The sequence below is a fragment of the Hibiscus syriacus genome, unplaced genomic scaffold (genome assembly GCF_006381635.1).
Source record: "Hibiscus syriacus cultivar Baekdansim isolate YM2019G1 unplaced genomic scaffold, ASM638163v2 tig00111132_pilon, whole genome shotgun sequence".
NCBI classification, from domain to species: Eukaryota; Viridiplantae; Streptophyta; class Magnoliopsida; order Malvales; family Malvaceae; genus Hibiscus; species Hibiscus syriacus.
The window spans coordinates 942733-959249 of NW_024062992.1; the positions used below are offsets into that span (position 1 = coordinate 942733).

Consider the following 16517-nt stretch of genomic DNA (forward strand, 5'->3'; position numbering starts at 1 on the left):
TTGTTAGGGAAAAAGTTTTGCAAGAAGAGATTGAGATGAGGCAAATCAAGACAGATGAGCAAATTGCTGACTTGTTTACAAAAAGCTTGAGTGTTGGAAAGTTTGAACATTTCCGTCGTCAGCATGGCGTGATTCAAAGAATGGAGGCTAACATTGAGGGGAGTGTTGAAAATTCAATATTAGCCTAAATAAGTTCACACCTAAATTAATTTGATGTCATTGCTTACATCAATTTAGTTTTGATGTCATTGCTTACATCAATTTAGTTAGGTGAAAATTAAGTATTTTTCTCATGTTTTAATTTCAATGGTTTAGATTATTTAGTGCTTATTTTAATGAGTGGTTTAGATTATTTCTTGTAACCTATAAATACCCTACTTGTATTTGAGTTTTATCATCTAACAATCAAAGCTTAATTACAAGCATTTGAAAGCTTTCTTAAGAGTTCTTCCCTTTTGCAATTTTGTGAGATTATTCTAAAGAGTTTTTTCTTCTTCTCGATCAATTAGAGTTTTTACTCTATTTTGACTCAACGTGTTATACTTTTAAATAATTTGATTTAGCATTACTTTTGGTAAAGTGTAGAAAATTTTCCCTCTTTTCCTTGTCATATTTATTTTAAATTACATTCCTTGTTATATTTATTTTAAAAATATGTAATTGATATATTGAATCAATATATTATTTGATATCTGAATTTGATTTTATATTTAAAATAATATTTTTTTCTTTGTCTAAATTTGGTTTCTACATAAATCTAAATTAGTATTTAAATCTAATTTTCAGATCAAAATTGATACTTACGTTTTTTTCTTAAACCAATTTGATATTTAATCTAACTTTTGTCACACATTTTAATACATAAATTTGAATTCGTTATCACTGAAAAAATGTTTTAAAAATATATAATAGAAGTTAAATTCAAATAAGTTAAATTTATGTACCAATTTAGATCTTAAAAATTAAATTCTGAAATCAAATAATATATTAACATTTGTAGATTTTGCAATAGATGAAATAAAAATGTATTTACACGCAATGTTTTTTTAAATTTAATATTTTTAAACATGAAAATATAAATTAAAAATAAATAATTCAATATAATTAGATTGAACGTGAGTAAATAAATCTAAGTAATACAAGTTCAAAATTTTGTCATAGGAGCTAATAGTTGATCTAAAATCTAAGTAATACAAGTTCAAAATTTTGTCATAGGAGCTAATAGTTGATCTAAAATCCAAGTAATACAAGTTCAAAATTTTCATTTTTTTTAATTTTAAAAGTGGGTATATTATGGATGGAATAGATGAGTCATCACACTCGGTGACGGACCTTGATTATGAGAAATCTGGTGAGCAGAAACCGACAATTGAGAAAGGCCAAGTTGGTATATATACTGAGATTTTCTATTCTCAGGTTTATCACGATAGTTTGGTGTTTTCGTTGAGAGAGGAAGAACAACTGCATCACAGCAAAAGCACGTCGAAGAACAAACTCGTTGGAATGTGAGTACGCAACGAACGTTGCAAGAACTAGGTCGTCAATTGACCTCCATTTCTGCTCATATTGGGGTTCAACTCGACGAAAATGGAGAGGCAGTTGTCGTCCAAGGAAAGGCCAAAGTAAAGGGGGAAAATATGACACTTTCCCATTTGCTCCACGACCAGTGTAAGTGGAGTTACCTGTTTTCACCAGCAAATATCCCGAAGAATTGTTAGCTTCATCCCGCTCTACCATACCGAAGACCATCATCTCGTCATCATGGTTTCGTTTTGCATGGAGGGAACAACCAAGAAGTGGTATCGGTGGATGCAACGTCAAAGATAGTTGACCGGATGGAATCATGTAGAACTAATATTTTGATATAACAAATAAGGGAAAAATGTTTTAGTTTTGACTAAATTGAATTTATTTAAAATTTTCATCAAAATAATTTAAAGTCCAATCAAAACTTTAAAATGAGTATTATGACCAAAAGTTTCAAAACTTTCAATGACAATTTCCCAAAAAGTTTTGATACTTTTCATGAGTTTCGAAATCATCTCAAGAGTTTTGAAACTTTACCTAAATTTTCGATATTTTGTGTCCAACGGTTAAATTTTTCCAACGGCTCTTTTGAAACTTGAAGAGTTTCAAAACTTTCCCTATAGAGTTTTGATACTTTGTGTGCAAAAAGTCTTTCACTGCTCCAAATTTTTCCAAACGGTTGAAAACGAATAGTAACTCATTCCAACATATAAAAACAAGTTGAGGACATTTGAAGAAGGTTGATCAACACCTATCCAACCAATTAAACACAAGAGAAAAGTTTTTCATTCTTTATTTCTCTTTCTCTTGCAAATATTTGTGTTTTTATGAGCTTTAATTTGTAAACACATTTTTTAGAGGTTTTCTTGTTTACAATTCTTTTCCTTTTTAAAAGGGTTTTGGTTCTAGCTAAGCCTTTGAAAAGTTAGGGAGATTGTAAAAGTTATCTCTTTATCCTTAAAAAATAAAGAACAAATTAATGGATTTACTGGAAAATCCTAAATAATGAGCTTAGATAGTGAACATATACTTCATTGATGGAGTTGAATCATTATAAATCATTTTAAAATTTTTCCTATATTTATAATCCTTACTCCCTAAATTTCAAAAAGTCAATTTACCCCGTTGAGCCAACAAATCACTTGGTAGAATCAATTCATTCGCGGTTTACGGTGACATAGATTGAGTCGTTGGAAGGACATCTGACAAAACTGACCCAAACTTCTACGTTGGAGGAATATTAAACAAAGTTTGAGAAGATGGCTTTGCGTACGACGACGAACTTGACTGAAGGGTTTCTCACGTAGTGTTTTATTTCGGGCTTAGGCAAAATATTAAACATGAGATGCTAGCTTTAACGATCCAATACCATGATGGATGTGTTAGCTTTAAATCAATTTTATGAGGCCAAAATTAGGGATGCAATAGAATATTGGGGCGAGTATCCAGGTCCAAACATCCTCCATTACTGCCAACACCCACTTATCAGATACAAGGGCCTATGGCATTACCAGGACAAACCTCACCCTTAGAGGCTCCTCTTATTAGGGAAAATCCCATTTATCTTCGAAGAATCTCGATAGCGGAGGCTCATGTATGACAAGAGAAAGGCCTTTGCTATTACTACAACGAGAAATATGCGAAACACTAGTGCAAAAACCCTCAACTATTTATTTTGGATGGTGAAGATCGCCATTAGAAGAATGAGTTAGAAAAAAATAACGACTGTTGATGAGAAGGAAAGACGGTTGCATCGCGAGGAAGAAAGCCATGAGCAGTTTATGGTATTGTTTAACGTCTTTGTCGGATGTGTAACACCCAACACCTTGCGGGTTCAGTGAGAGGTTAAGGGCAGAACAATACGAATATTAATCGATGGGGAAGCACCCACAACTTTATGCAGTCTCGAACGACGAGATAATTGAGATTAAAAATCATGGCTACCCCAAATTTTAGGACGTTGGTTGGCAGTGGGGAGAAATTACAGAATGAAGGATGTGTCCGAAATCTCAAGCTGCGGGTTCAGGGTACCGAAGTGCAGTCTGATTTCTACGCTAGAAGGGACTGAAATGGTTTTAGGAGTTGCGTGGATGGCTTCGTTAAGACTGGTCACCATGGATTTCTCTATACTTCGTTGTCAATATCAGCAAGGTGAAGTGGAGCATCAGTGATAAGGAAAAGTGCGTTCAAAACCTCAATCAGTGTGCTACCAAAGCTTTTTGACGAATATCGGAAACCAAGTTAGCGGCCAATTATTATTACTTGTAATTGAAATAAGACATGGAAGGAATGTCCAAACTGAGCCAAAAGAGATGTGTACAGTGATAGAAGAATTTACAGATATGTTTTTAGCTCCAAATAGGTTACCATCAGAAAGAGAACATGATCATTCGATTCATTTAGATCCAAATAGCAAGCTGATAAACAAGAAGCCATATCGATATTTTCAGAAACAAGAAGTAGAACGTCAGGTGCGACAACTCCTGGAACAACAACTTATTCGTAAGAGCCAGTCTATTTTCGTCCCCAGTTCGGTTGGTGAAAAAGAAATACGGAACCTGACAATTTTGTGTCGATTATCGAATGTTGAACCTCAAGTATAAATTTTCGATTCCGACGATCAAAGAGCTATTCAATGAGTTGGAAGAATAAAAAAAATTTTGAAGCTTGACTTGCTTGCTGGGTTTCATCAAATAAGGCTAAATACAGAGGACGTTTCCTAAACACATTATGAACACACGAGGGCCACTACAAATTTCTCGTAATGCCACTACAAAATTTGAACCATGAACGACTTGTTCAGACCCTTTTTATATAAGTTTGTGCTTGTGTTTTTAGATGATGTATTAGTTTATAACAAAGATTGGAAAGCACATGTAAAGCACGTAGGACAAGTCCTGCTAACATTGCGAGATCTTGTAATCGTGGCAAAACGTTCTAAATATGCTTTTGGGCTGGAGACAGTTGAATACTTGGATCATGTGATATCACGGGAAGGCTTGGCAGTGAATCCAACAAAGGTGGAAGCTATTCGATTTTGGCCGAAATCAACTTCGGTGAAAAGATTTTAGGGATTTCTTGGAATAACGGGATATTACTGTAAGTTTATTAAAGGATTTGCCACGATTGTTGCACCACTATTATATCTACTTTGAAAGGGAAACTTGTTTGAATGACCCGAGAAGCCTTTCAAACAGTTGAAGGGTTGTCTTTGCTCCACTCTAGTTTTAGGATTACCGAATTTTGATAAAGAGTTCACCGTGGAAATTGATGCCTCCGGAGTGGGAATCGGGGTAGTGCTGCATCAAGGACAATGACCACTAGCTTTTTATAGCCAGAAGTTGAGTCCGAGAATGCAAGGGGCTTCAACATATCATCCGGAGATGTTTGTTATCAGCCTACACCCAAACAGTAAGGAAGTGGCAACAATACCTTCTCGAATGGAAATTCATTATCATAACCGATCAAAGATCACTCAGAGAACTCACTCAACAAACAATCTAGAAAATTAAATGATATGAGTGACTCACTATCTAGAGATGGAAGCAAACTTTATGGCTCTTTCACGACCATTAGTTAGTGAAATAATCCACATACCAATTTTCCTCGCATAGGTTTATAGCTTATCTCAATGACCCGGCCCTTGTTAATTATATATTTGTGTAGTCTTGAAGCAGTACACTCAGACGATAGTGACCGATTAAAAAGTTAAATAACAAGAAAAGCATTCGCTTCAACGATTGACCAAAGTCTCAAACCAAAATTATAAGCAGGTATCGATGATTTTAGGATTTAATAGACCAGAACTAAAGTTATGAGCAGCTTTGATTGAACAACTGTTGAACGGCTGAAATTTAAAAAGGTAGTGGATTCAATATTAACGATGCGGTGACTGCATATAATAAATAAATGCAGAAGCGTCAAATCTAACTCATTTAATTGGTACTTCCTAGTCCCTTCTGCTCAAATTAAACATTTATTGAATGACTCACTGCTATCATAAATTTGGAAGTTGGACATCGCCATCCACAACCCCAGTTGTTATTTAACATCAAAACAATATACGTGTACCTTTCTTATCCCATCTCTTTATGATTTCTTATTTTAATTATTACAAGTTCAAATTTTAGTCTCAGGCAGCTTGTTCTTAATATCTACTTTTAGTTGCGTACAAATCCAACTTTCATTCAATTATATCTTGTTATATCAACTCTAGTTACACTTCTTAGATATATTGATAATCTTTATGATTTTCATTGTACATTGCACTTGATTGTCATTGACTTTATAATTATACTTGTATCCACTCAAAAAAAAATCTATTAAACACAAATGTTAGATAAATATATGTTAATACTTTTTCCAAAAAAAAATGGAAAGTTAATATCGGCAGATGAAAACTTAGACCATTGCAGTTTTAAGATCACTTCAAAGACTTGGATTATTCGAATCAGTTTGGCAGGATCCGAACCCGGACTCGAACGCTTCATTTCTTTTATGTCTAATACAAGCTTGGATATTGGTACTGCTGAATGATCGAAGCAAAACTCATATCTGATATTCACCCCAAGTACGGATAACATTGCTTACCCCAAAACTTGAAACAATTGCATTGTAAAAACTAATGTTTTTAAAACTAGATCAGACCATGAACCGGTGAAGGTATTGGTTCACTGGTTCAACCGTGGTTCAACCGGTTTGAACCGGATTTTATATAAAATAATTTTTTAAAATTTTTTTACATAATATTCAAAGCAATATTAACATATATATAACACTTTTTTTTAAGTTTACAATATTAAAATGTATAAAAATATCACAAGTCATAACATATATAAATTAAAAACCAGTTAAACAAAATGATTCAAATCAACTAAAACATAATATTTAAGGTAAAACATATTAAATAATAAATATAATTATATAACTATAATCAAAAAATAAATTTGGGACTTAAAAAAATCATAACAAACGATGTCGTTTAGTTTAATTTTTTTTAAAAAAAACAATCTCACATGGCTAAGAAACATAGAAGAACATCCCAAAAGTCTAAAGAGTAAAAATATGATAACAAAACAATCTCACATAACTAATAAACATAGAATAACATCCCAAAAGTCTAAAGAGTAAAAATATGAAAACCAAACAATCCCACATGACTAAGAAACATAGAATAGCATCACAATTGAATTCTATAAATAATAGAAGTAATTTGACATTCAAAATCATGGAACCTTTTGGTGAGCATAGAACGAACTATTCTTTCGCTTCAATTGAACTTGAATTTCAGGCTTCAATCGAGCTTCTAAATTTTTTTTGAGTTCGAGCCTTTTCGAGTTCAAGTTTCAATATTATATTTCGAGTTCGAGTTGAACTTGATAATTTTTAGCTCGTGAGTTTTTAAGTCGAGTTGAGCTTACTTTTAAATTTTTATAGTTCGAGTCGAGCTCAGCAATACTTGAGTTCGACTTGGCTCGTTTAACAAACGAAGTCGTTTTGGTTTAATTTTTTTTAAAAAGAAAAAAACAGAACCAGTGGTCACACCGATTTTCAGCCGGTTTTCAATCGGTTCATTGCAAAACTGATTTTGGAAGTTAATCGGACCGGACAGGCCACTGGTTCACGGTTCAACTGGTTGAACCAGCCGGTCCGGTCCGATTTTGATAACCATGGTAAAAACAAAAGTTTTTCTAGTGGGAAACTATTATTCGTCCCAGAAAATTTCTCAGGTTTTGTGATTTCAGCACACAAGACAATGCCCTAATTCTAGAGTTTGTGTATTATCTCACCTGATGGAATCTGGCTTCACAGCAATCTAAAGAGTGACAATTTAGAACTATTTGATAATTTTCCGATTGTGAACACCACGATGTTTCACTTACGGATGGAAAGATCAATGTGCAGGTAAGCTACACAAGCCACGAAAAACAAGAAGAATGCAGACACCAGCATCAGAGGCTCTGCAAGCATGAAGATTGGCTTGAAGGTGTAGTGAACCTGCAAAGAGGGGTCCATAAAGAAAACACATGAGATTGAAGAAAATCATGTTCTGCTAACATTAATGGGCGTGCTTTTTGAGGCTAAAAGATCTAGGCAGTGTCTCTACTCTATTATAGTCGAAACTGCAATTCAATCTTGGTGATATAGAATTGAGTAATTTAATTTGTAAATCTGATATTGGCGCCGAACCTACAAACAAGTCTATGCCAGCATTTTGACAGTTTTCTATAACACATTTATCAAATCTACTTATTTGCACCAATATCAGACTTGCAAGGACTAAAGACTACCTAGATTCATTCGAAGAGCCTCCAGAATAGTACTTCTGTATATCAATCATTCATCACTTGAAGGTTTCAGTTACCATGGTGATCTTTGCACCGAATTAGAAAATCACGAGGAGATGGACTCATCATGGACAACGATAAAATTGATACCAATGAAAAGGTATAATGCAAATGGAAGAGGTGATAAATTACCTGGAAATGAGAGTTGTGCGAGGGAACAAGATTCTTCTTTTCCATGACCACCACAGTCCTTCCCACAACATCAAGGTAAGAATATTTGGTCTGCAAGATTCAAATGGAACACATCTTTGTTGACGAATATGACAAAAGACAAAAGCTTGACCATAACGTATATAAATACATGCATGCATTGTGAATCTGATATGAAAACTCAAAAGAGATCATCAAATTGGGAATAATTACCTCAAGATGCTGCTCCACGGGAAAGGGAATCACAGCCAATGGGTCTTTTGATCCCTCAGGTAACACAACCTGAAGCATAGCATATTAGGTCCGATCATAGTAAATTCATATTTCCAAATTTTGAACAAATGTAAAAACAACTATAAGCCTACTTTGACAGTTAACTTGTCAACCACAGTCTCAAGAAGGGGGCATCCAAAGGTAAAGTTGAGGTAACGCCTGTCATCAGATGACTCGAAAAGGAAGTCTTGTAACGGTAGCCCATAACCGATGACAAAAGTTGCTTTCCAACCTCCAAATAAAGGATACCGTGGTTCAATTTCCAGTTCAGACTATAAGAGAACAAACTTAGTCAACAATCAACATACCAAAGAGAAAAAAGCTGCAATAGAACGATATAAAAAGATTAAAAAGAAAACCTTTCATATTACGTTGACTTTTGCTTAATTGGAACATGGGAAGTGATGCAGTAAGAAATAAATGGATGATTAAAAGACTGGGAAAAACCTTGTTGTGCAATAGTAACAAAATATAACTAAGCCAGAAATATAAAAAAAAACTTGCATTTAAAACGCAAGATGCAAGGGACCTCTTTCCATTATAAATGCATACTATTGTAATAGGAATCAATGTGGAAATGGAATAAAACCCATCGTTCCTAAAAACACATTCCTAAGTCATTTCAAATAGAAACTTACATGCCAACAGAAGAATTACAAATACAAGGGTTTTAAACATCTGCATGGTCAGACAACCAGGAAACTGGGATATTTGTTTTTAGGAATAACTCAAAAATCAAGAAAATTCTAAAGCTGGCAAGGTAAATGATTTGGTAGTTAAAGAAAAGCTGCAAGGGAACAAAGGAGAGACAAAATTGAAGAGAAACACATTTGAATACCTTACGGGAATCCATACGCAGGTGTGATGATGAGATGTTCCCTATTTCATCCCGGTAGACAGAATGAACCCTAGGAGGTAGTCTTGCCAGAAGGTATCGCAATGAGGACGTACCACTCAAAGTTGGCCTGGATTGGTACTCAACCCTGAAAATAGTATGCACCAGAAAACGACTATAAAATCATAGAAATGTGCATTTCTCGATCTTTCAAGCTGAATCCAGTTAGGCAGTATCTACTCTACCTTGAAAATACACCTTTGTGCCGAGCACCGCCATGAACCAATGTGTATTGCTCTGTGACCTGAAGGTTGCCCCAATGAGATATCTCAACTTCACGAACAAGCTCCTCAACCACAGGAAATGGGCTATTATTCTCAAAATGTACAAGAATTGGAGAAGAAGAGTATGGTGGATGATCCTCATATGGCCCATACTTCATTTCAGTGCCTGCACGGCTCGTGGGTACCACCCTTGTGAACGATTCCACCTTAGTACTTGGTGTCTTAATGAAAGTTGTTTGTTGCTTAATATGATACGGCGACAATATTAACGCACTATCACGATAATATACTAATTGAGATTCTGATTGGCCTATCTCTGCTGGAAAAGGTTCTAGGAAGTGTGTAAACAAGTACAACACTTCTAGTGTCGTACTTTCACCAGAATTTATGGGATTAGCCAAATAAATAGTAAAATATTTAGTGCCATTTGGTGCATCAGGCAGTTCAGTCGGTTTAACATCAAGACGGACTAAAGTAGTCTTCTTCCGCTTTCCTTTTGTCACTACTGCTTCAACTGTTGCTAGATGATCAACTTGAGTGGGTGGGAAAGCAAGAAGAATTTATGAAGTAGTCGAACTACCGGCATTCTCAACCTAAAAGAGATACATACAAGCACATATATTTATATACAATTGTGCACAGTAAAATACATAAAAATCTCAGAACACTAGATGTTAATAATATATTACTCGTACTATTGATGTTAGTACTTAAAGGTGCCTCGAATTAGTTCACCTGCATAAACCCGTAAGAAATTATAGATTCCATTGTTTATGATTGTTTTGCTATATAAAATCTGCTGCATCAGAAGTTGCTAAAAGGCAAAATCCTCTTTGATTAAAAAACCACATAATTACCTAAAAATAGTTCACTGAAATATAAGCGCTTGATAAAAAAGTAAATTATGCATTTCCCTATTAAAAATAGTTTAAATTTATTTCTGTAAAATGTTAATTCTTCAAAAATATATGTATTGAAACACATAGACACATACAAAAAAAATGGCAAGCACAAAATAAAATGATAAAAGCATTAAAAAACAAGTGCCCGACATAGGAAAAACTAGCAGAAACTTACATTCACAGTTCAATTTTAGGCACCCAATTCAAAACTGAAATATAAAACTCGACTCCTTTACACTAAAATGATTTAAACAATAATTATGGCAAGCACAAAATAAAATGATAAAAGCATTAAAAAACAAGTGCCCGACATAGGAAAAACTAGCAGAAACTTACATTCACAGTTCAATTTTAGGCACCCAATTCAAAACTGAAATATAAAACCTCGACTCCTTTACACTAAAATGATTTAAACAATAATTTATATATTTTTTTTTTGATAAAAGGGAAGGCCTCATTAAAAACCCCTTCATAACCGTCAAGCAACAAAGAGTCAACGGACATTGGAAGGAGGAAAAGAGTGCCTTAGAGATTTTATTGCATAAGAACCAATTACAATAAGATCAGACTACCACCCAAAAATGATGGCAGGCCACTCAACACAATGCAAAACATCACTACCTACATGAATATGTTTATACCCTACAACAAAACTACCTCATAGGTTAATCAACCAATTAGAAACAAATAACATTCCCTAATGTTCCTGATATACCAATAATAGAAAAATAACAACCCAATTAATCCCCATCATTTAACCAATTCCTTGTTTGGCAAATTCATCCGCTTCACAATTAGCTACTCTCACCACATGACGGACAATGACCTCTTTATTGACCACAATGGCTGCAATATCTTTAACAATGGATAGAAACATTGGAGTGGAGCTAGCTAGATATTTTATCCACTCCACTGCCACTGAACTATCTAATTCCAAAATGAGTCTTCGATTCACTGACAAATTCGAATCTAGAAACAGATTCAAACCTCTCCTCACTGCCATCAATTCTGCCATAATAGGAGGACCGGATCCCACTTTTTCTAAGAATGAACCCAACATCACTCATTTCTCATCTCTGATAAGCCCACCAATTCCTCCCTTCGACCACCACCTGTCCATCGCACCATCTACATTTACTTTAACAAAACCAGTAGGAGGAGGAGACCAACTGAATACCTTTTGTGATATTATTTCATCGAACATAACACGATCAGCTAGCACCAGATCCCCAACAAGACTATCAAAAGATACCATCAATTTAGGAAATTTTGAAGAAAACCATGATGTCACTCTGTACCTTGATAGAAAAGATAACAAAGTGCAATCTAATTTCCCATTATTAAAAATAATATAATTTCTCATTTTCCAAATTGACCACAGAACTGCTCCTGGGATGAAGGTCCAAACGCATGTGCATGGCACAAGATCTATCCAAACTGAAAATAAGGCTACAGGGCACTCTGGAATTGCAAAGGAAATATCCCACCGGCGCAAAAAGCTATCCCATAACCCCTAAGACACTTTGCAAGAAAAGAATAGATGAGAAATCGTTTTTTGAACCAACCCACAGAACGAACAATTAGGATCTTTTATACCTTGCACCCCACGTTTTATTAGCTCTACCTTGACCACAACCTTCTTGTGCACCACTTGCCAAATAAAAAAGTCAACCCTAGGAGGAGCTACACCGGCCCAAATATTTCTTTCTCAAGGAAAACTATCGAACGACGATCTCAAAAAAATTCAAGACAAGATTTCACTGAAAGCCTCCCATCTCCTTCTCCCGCCCATACAAGACTATCATCCATCGATGACGAAGGATTTAAATTATACAACAATGCCATAAGCTCATTCCATTGCATCAACTCCCAATCAGCAAGATTTCTCCTCATGGGAATATCCCAGAAATAGCTTGACGAATTATTTTTCCTGAAATCGGTGATCTTCCCCTCCTTGTTGATTGATAATGCGAACAAGCGAGGAAAACGTGCCCTCAATGAAACTCCATCCAGCCAAGCGTCATGCCAGAATCTTATTGAGTCCCCATTGCCCGTCTTTAGCATAAAGTTACTTCGCAAAACATTCCCCAAACTCATCATCGGAACAACAATTCTTCACAACCCCTTTCCATATCCAAGAAGCTTTGTAAGAGGCCGAACTATCCACCCCATAGTATTCGGATTACTATTGTTTTTGCAACAAATTATCCTTTTTCCACCAGGAATGTTTCTCCTTGGCAAACTTCCAGGTCAATTTTCCTAATAAAGCTCTATTCATAAGCTCAAGATTTGGAACCCCAATCCCTCCCAACACCTTAGGTTTGCAGGCAATCTCCCAATTAACCCAATGAATTTTATTTTTAATACTCGACTTTCCCCCAAAGAAAATTTGCCATAATTGAGTTGAGCCTCTTCAAAATACACCTCGGTAATCTAAAAAAACGACATGAAGTATATTAGTAAGGAGCAAAAGACCAACTTAATCAACACCACTCTACCAGCGATGGATAGAGAGGCAGACTTCCACCCGGTCAACTTTTTGTAGAACTTTTGAATAATCGTATCTCATAGAGACATTGAATTTTTCTTTGGCCCATGAGGAAGCCCCAAGTATTCCGTTGGAAAAGAACCCACTGTGCACCCTATTGCAACAGCCCACTCAGAAATAATCTCATCATTCACGTTGATACCGAATAACCTGCTCTTTGAAAGATTAATCTTCAATTCTGACATCAACTCAAAAATCAGAAGCACTCTTCTAACATTTTTCAATTCCCCAATAGACGCATTACAAAAAATTAACAAATCGTCTGCGAATTGAAGATGGGAGAGCTCAAAAGTATCTCCCGGACTCCCAATCTCAAAACCTCTAAACAAGCCTAACCTCACAACTTTCGACAACATCAAGCTCAACAGTTCGACAACCAAATTGAAAAGGAGCGGGGAAAGAGAGCAACCCTAACGAAGACCTCTCGCAATCCGAAATTCATCCAAAGGAGAACCATTCACCAACACCGAAATGGAAGCCGTAGAAACACACATTTTCATCCAAGATCTCTATCTCTGACCAAACCCCATGCAATCCACTAATTTCAATAGCAAATTCCAATCGATTGAGTCATACGCTCTTCTAAAATCAACCTTAAACGCTACTCCTTGAAGACCTTTCCTCCTCCAACAGTAGATGCCCTCGTTCGCGATAAAGGAACAATCCGTGATTTGCCTACCCAGAATGAAAGCAAATTGGGAAGGGTCAACTACTGCATCCATACATTGACTTAATCTTCTGGATAACACCTTTGACAATATCCTTATATAGTCCACCCATAAGGCTTATTGGTCTAAAATCCTCGACGTTTTCCGAATTCGATTTTTTCGGGATTAAGGTAATGAATGAATGATTTACCTCTTTATCCCATTTTTTCCCTGCAAAGAAATCACAAAAAAAACTTCATGGTGTCATCTTTTAATTCCTGCCAAAACTTTTTGAAGAACCCCATTGTCAATCCGTTAGGTCCCGGTGCCTTGTTGCTATCCGACGACGAAATTGCATCCCAAACTTCTTCCACTGAGAAGTGTCTCTCTAAAAACAAATTCTGATCCGCTGAAATCCTAGAGAAATTAAACTCCATCGCCTCCACCTCCACTGTAGGGTTCTTATTGAACGCTTCTTTGAAATAAGTAACCACGTTTTCTTTAATCTCTTCAGGATTTGATGTCAAATGTCCCCCACTTTCAGGACTTTAATAGCATTCACCCTTCCTCTGTTTGCTGCACACATATGGAAAAATCTAGTGTTGCAATCACCCTCCAAGCACCACTTAACACGTTATTTCTGTAACCACACTGCCTCTTCTTTTTTGTATAGATCCCAAAGCTTCCTTCTTGCCGAACCCAAAGATTCCATAGGGATAGTAGTGGAACCTTGTTGCATTTGCAGCTCCGATTCATGAATTATTTTTTCCAACTCCAAATTGATCGTTGTATACTGCTGAAACTAACTTTAGAACAGTCCTTCATTACCGGTTTGGCGCTTCTAAGAATATTGTATATTCCTTTTCTTCTACTACCCAGCCTTGCTCTCTAAAATTCCTCGACCATTCTATCCTTGAATCCATCTTCTTCCATCACGTAATTGAACAATCTGAAAGGTTTCAGCCCCCAATCCAAACCCTTGCTTTCCAAACTAATTGCATTGTGGTCCGATAAAGATCTCATGAGCAAAATCTGACTCACAGATGGGAAGACCGACAAGAAGTTATAATCCACTAGAAACCTGTCCAATCTGACAAATGTTGGACAATCCCTATTATTTCTCCAAGTAAAGTTACCACCCGACATAGGGAGATCATTCAGGCTAGCTTTTTGTACAAACTCATTAAAGATTGTCATTGAGAACCTGTTGTGACCTCTCCCCATTTTATCTTCTTCTGACAGGTATGCATTAAAGTCTCATCCCAAATAAATAGGACCTTTCAAAGGCTAACAACTCCTCAAAAAAAGATTCTTTTTCCAAATCAACAGTCGGTCCATAAACATTAATAAACCAACAAGAAATAAACATTTCTTTCAGATTACCTTTTACTGCAATAAACCTGTCCTGTACATATTCTGTCTCCACCTTTAATTTACTTTCATCCTAAAGCGTTAACAATCCTCCTGAAGAGTCGACTGCTGGAGATTTTACAAAACCTTTCAAAAGATTTACTCCCAACCTCCTCCTTAAGGAAGGAATGATACTCTCCAACTTCGTTTCTTGAATGACCATTAGCATTGGCCTCTTCCCTAAGATAATATTCCTCACAGCCCTAACCTTTTCTTTCCTACCCAACCCCTGCACATTCCACGTTATCATACTAAAACTCGACATAAAAAAAAGAAAAAAAAACACCCACTACCCACAGGATATCATTGTTCATCCGCCATCGTATTTTTCTCAAACACTGTCTTCGCCTTTTCCATGAAAGCTTTTTTTCCTCCTCGAAACGTAACACCCATCAAGTTGCTTACTTCCCAACTAGCCCGAGCTTTTTCCTCCTCATCCGAACAATGCCCTAAGGACTTTGCTTTTTCCTTCCTTTTTCTCTCTCGAATTGCTCCTTCCCCTACTTCTACTATATACTCTCTTGTAGATTTTATTTCCGACACTGTTGTTTGACGCCTTCTTTTCTATCGAGCAGCCATGATTTGGAAGAGAGCCCACTAACTTGAATTTCCCTTGAGCATCAAGCTGAATCGAACCTCCTTCGATGTAACCTGGAACAATACGTAAGTTGGAAGTATTTTTATCAGGAGAATTATGTCTGATGGACCCAATCTCACCATCTCGAATTTGCTCGTTAATATCCCTATTTGAACCCGATAGTTTCTGCATCATTAGGATTTCACAATTGTCCTTCTTATTAATATCCACCTCCACCGAATTTTGATTTCTCGGAACTAATTCCTCAATAATTCCGGTAGCAGAGGCAAGGACGCCACCTGTCAGCAAATCTGGATCGCACGGAATCGAACTAACCTTGTTCATCACTCCAACCCCTTAGGCAACATCGTCCCTCAAAATCCCATCAACATCGCACTGATTCTCCGGTGATTCTTCAACCCATTCATCAGAAAAGTCTCCATCGCTCTCGTCATTCGTTAATAATTCATATATAATATATTCACACACACACATACATAAATTATAGTAATCAAATTAAATAAACTTGTAGTATTAAGAGAGAAATTACCTTCAAAGTCAGGTAAACTTTGACAATGTGGGAGGTCAATTCAATCTGCAACAACCAAAAACAATATTTAGAAAATAAATAAGCTCAAAAGAAGACAAATTAAACAAAATGAAATAAAAATATTGAGATCAAGTATCTTGTAATTTTTATTTTTAAAATTTGGAGCTTCTATGATCCAAAACTCATATATAATCTTACCTAAACTCAGTTCTTAAAAAATTGGAACTGTATATCCTAAGCCAAATTAGCCAAAAAAATTAAATAAGTAAGCTCAAAAGGAACCAAATTAACCAAAACAAGACAAAGAATATTAAGATCGAGCATCTTACATTTTCTTTAACGATTGGAGCATTTAAAATATAAACCCACATATAATTCCTTACCTAAAATGAGTTTTTTTAAAATAAATTTCTGAACCACGCATCATAATTTTAACAATTTGGAATAAATCCAAGATTAAAAAGTGG

The 16517-nt window shown here is 35.7% G+C and overlaps 1 protein-coding gene across 1 annotated transcript; it reads right to left on the reverse strand.

The window, feature by feature from the left end:
• Positions 1-7311: 7311 nt before the first annotated feature.
• On the reverse strand, positions 7312-9976 carry LOC120154580 (dolichyl-diphosphooligosaccharide--protein glycosyltransferase subunit 1B-like; the record flags this gene model as incomplete). The annotated part of the gene is made up of 6 exons (XM_039166281.1): positions 7312-7524; positions 8007-8096; positions 8238-8306; positions 8390-8569; positions 9136-9280; positions 9378-9976. Coding segments are annotated over 6 exons (1206 nt in total), but the record flags the coding sequence as incomplete, so codon positions are not given.
• Positions 9977-16517: the final 6541 nt, after the last annotated feature.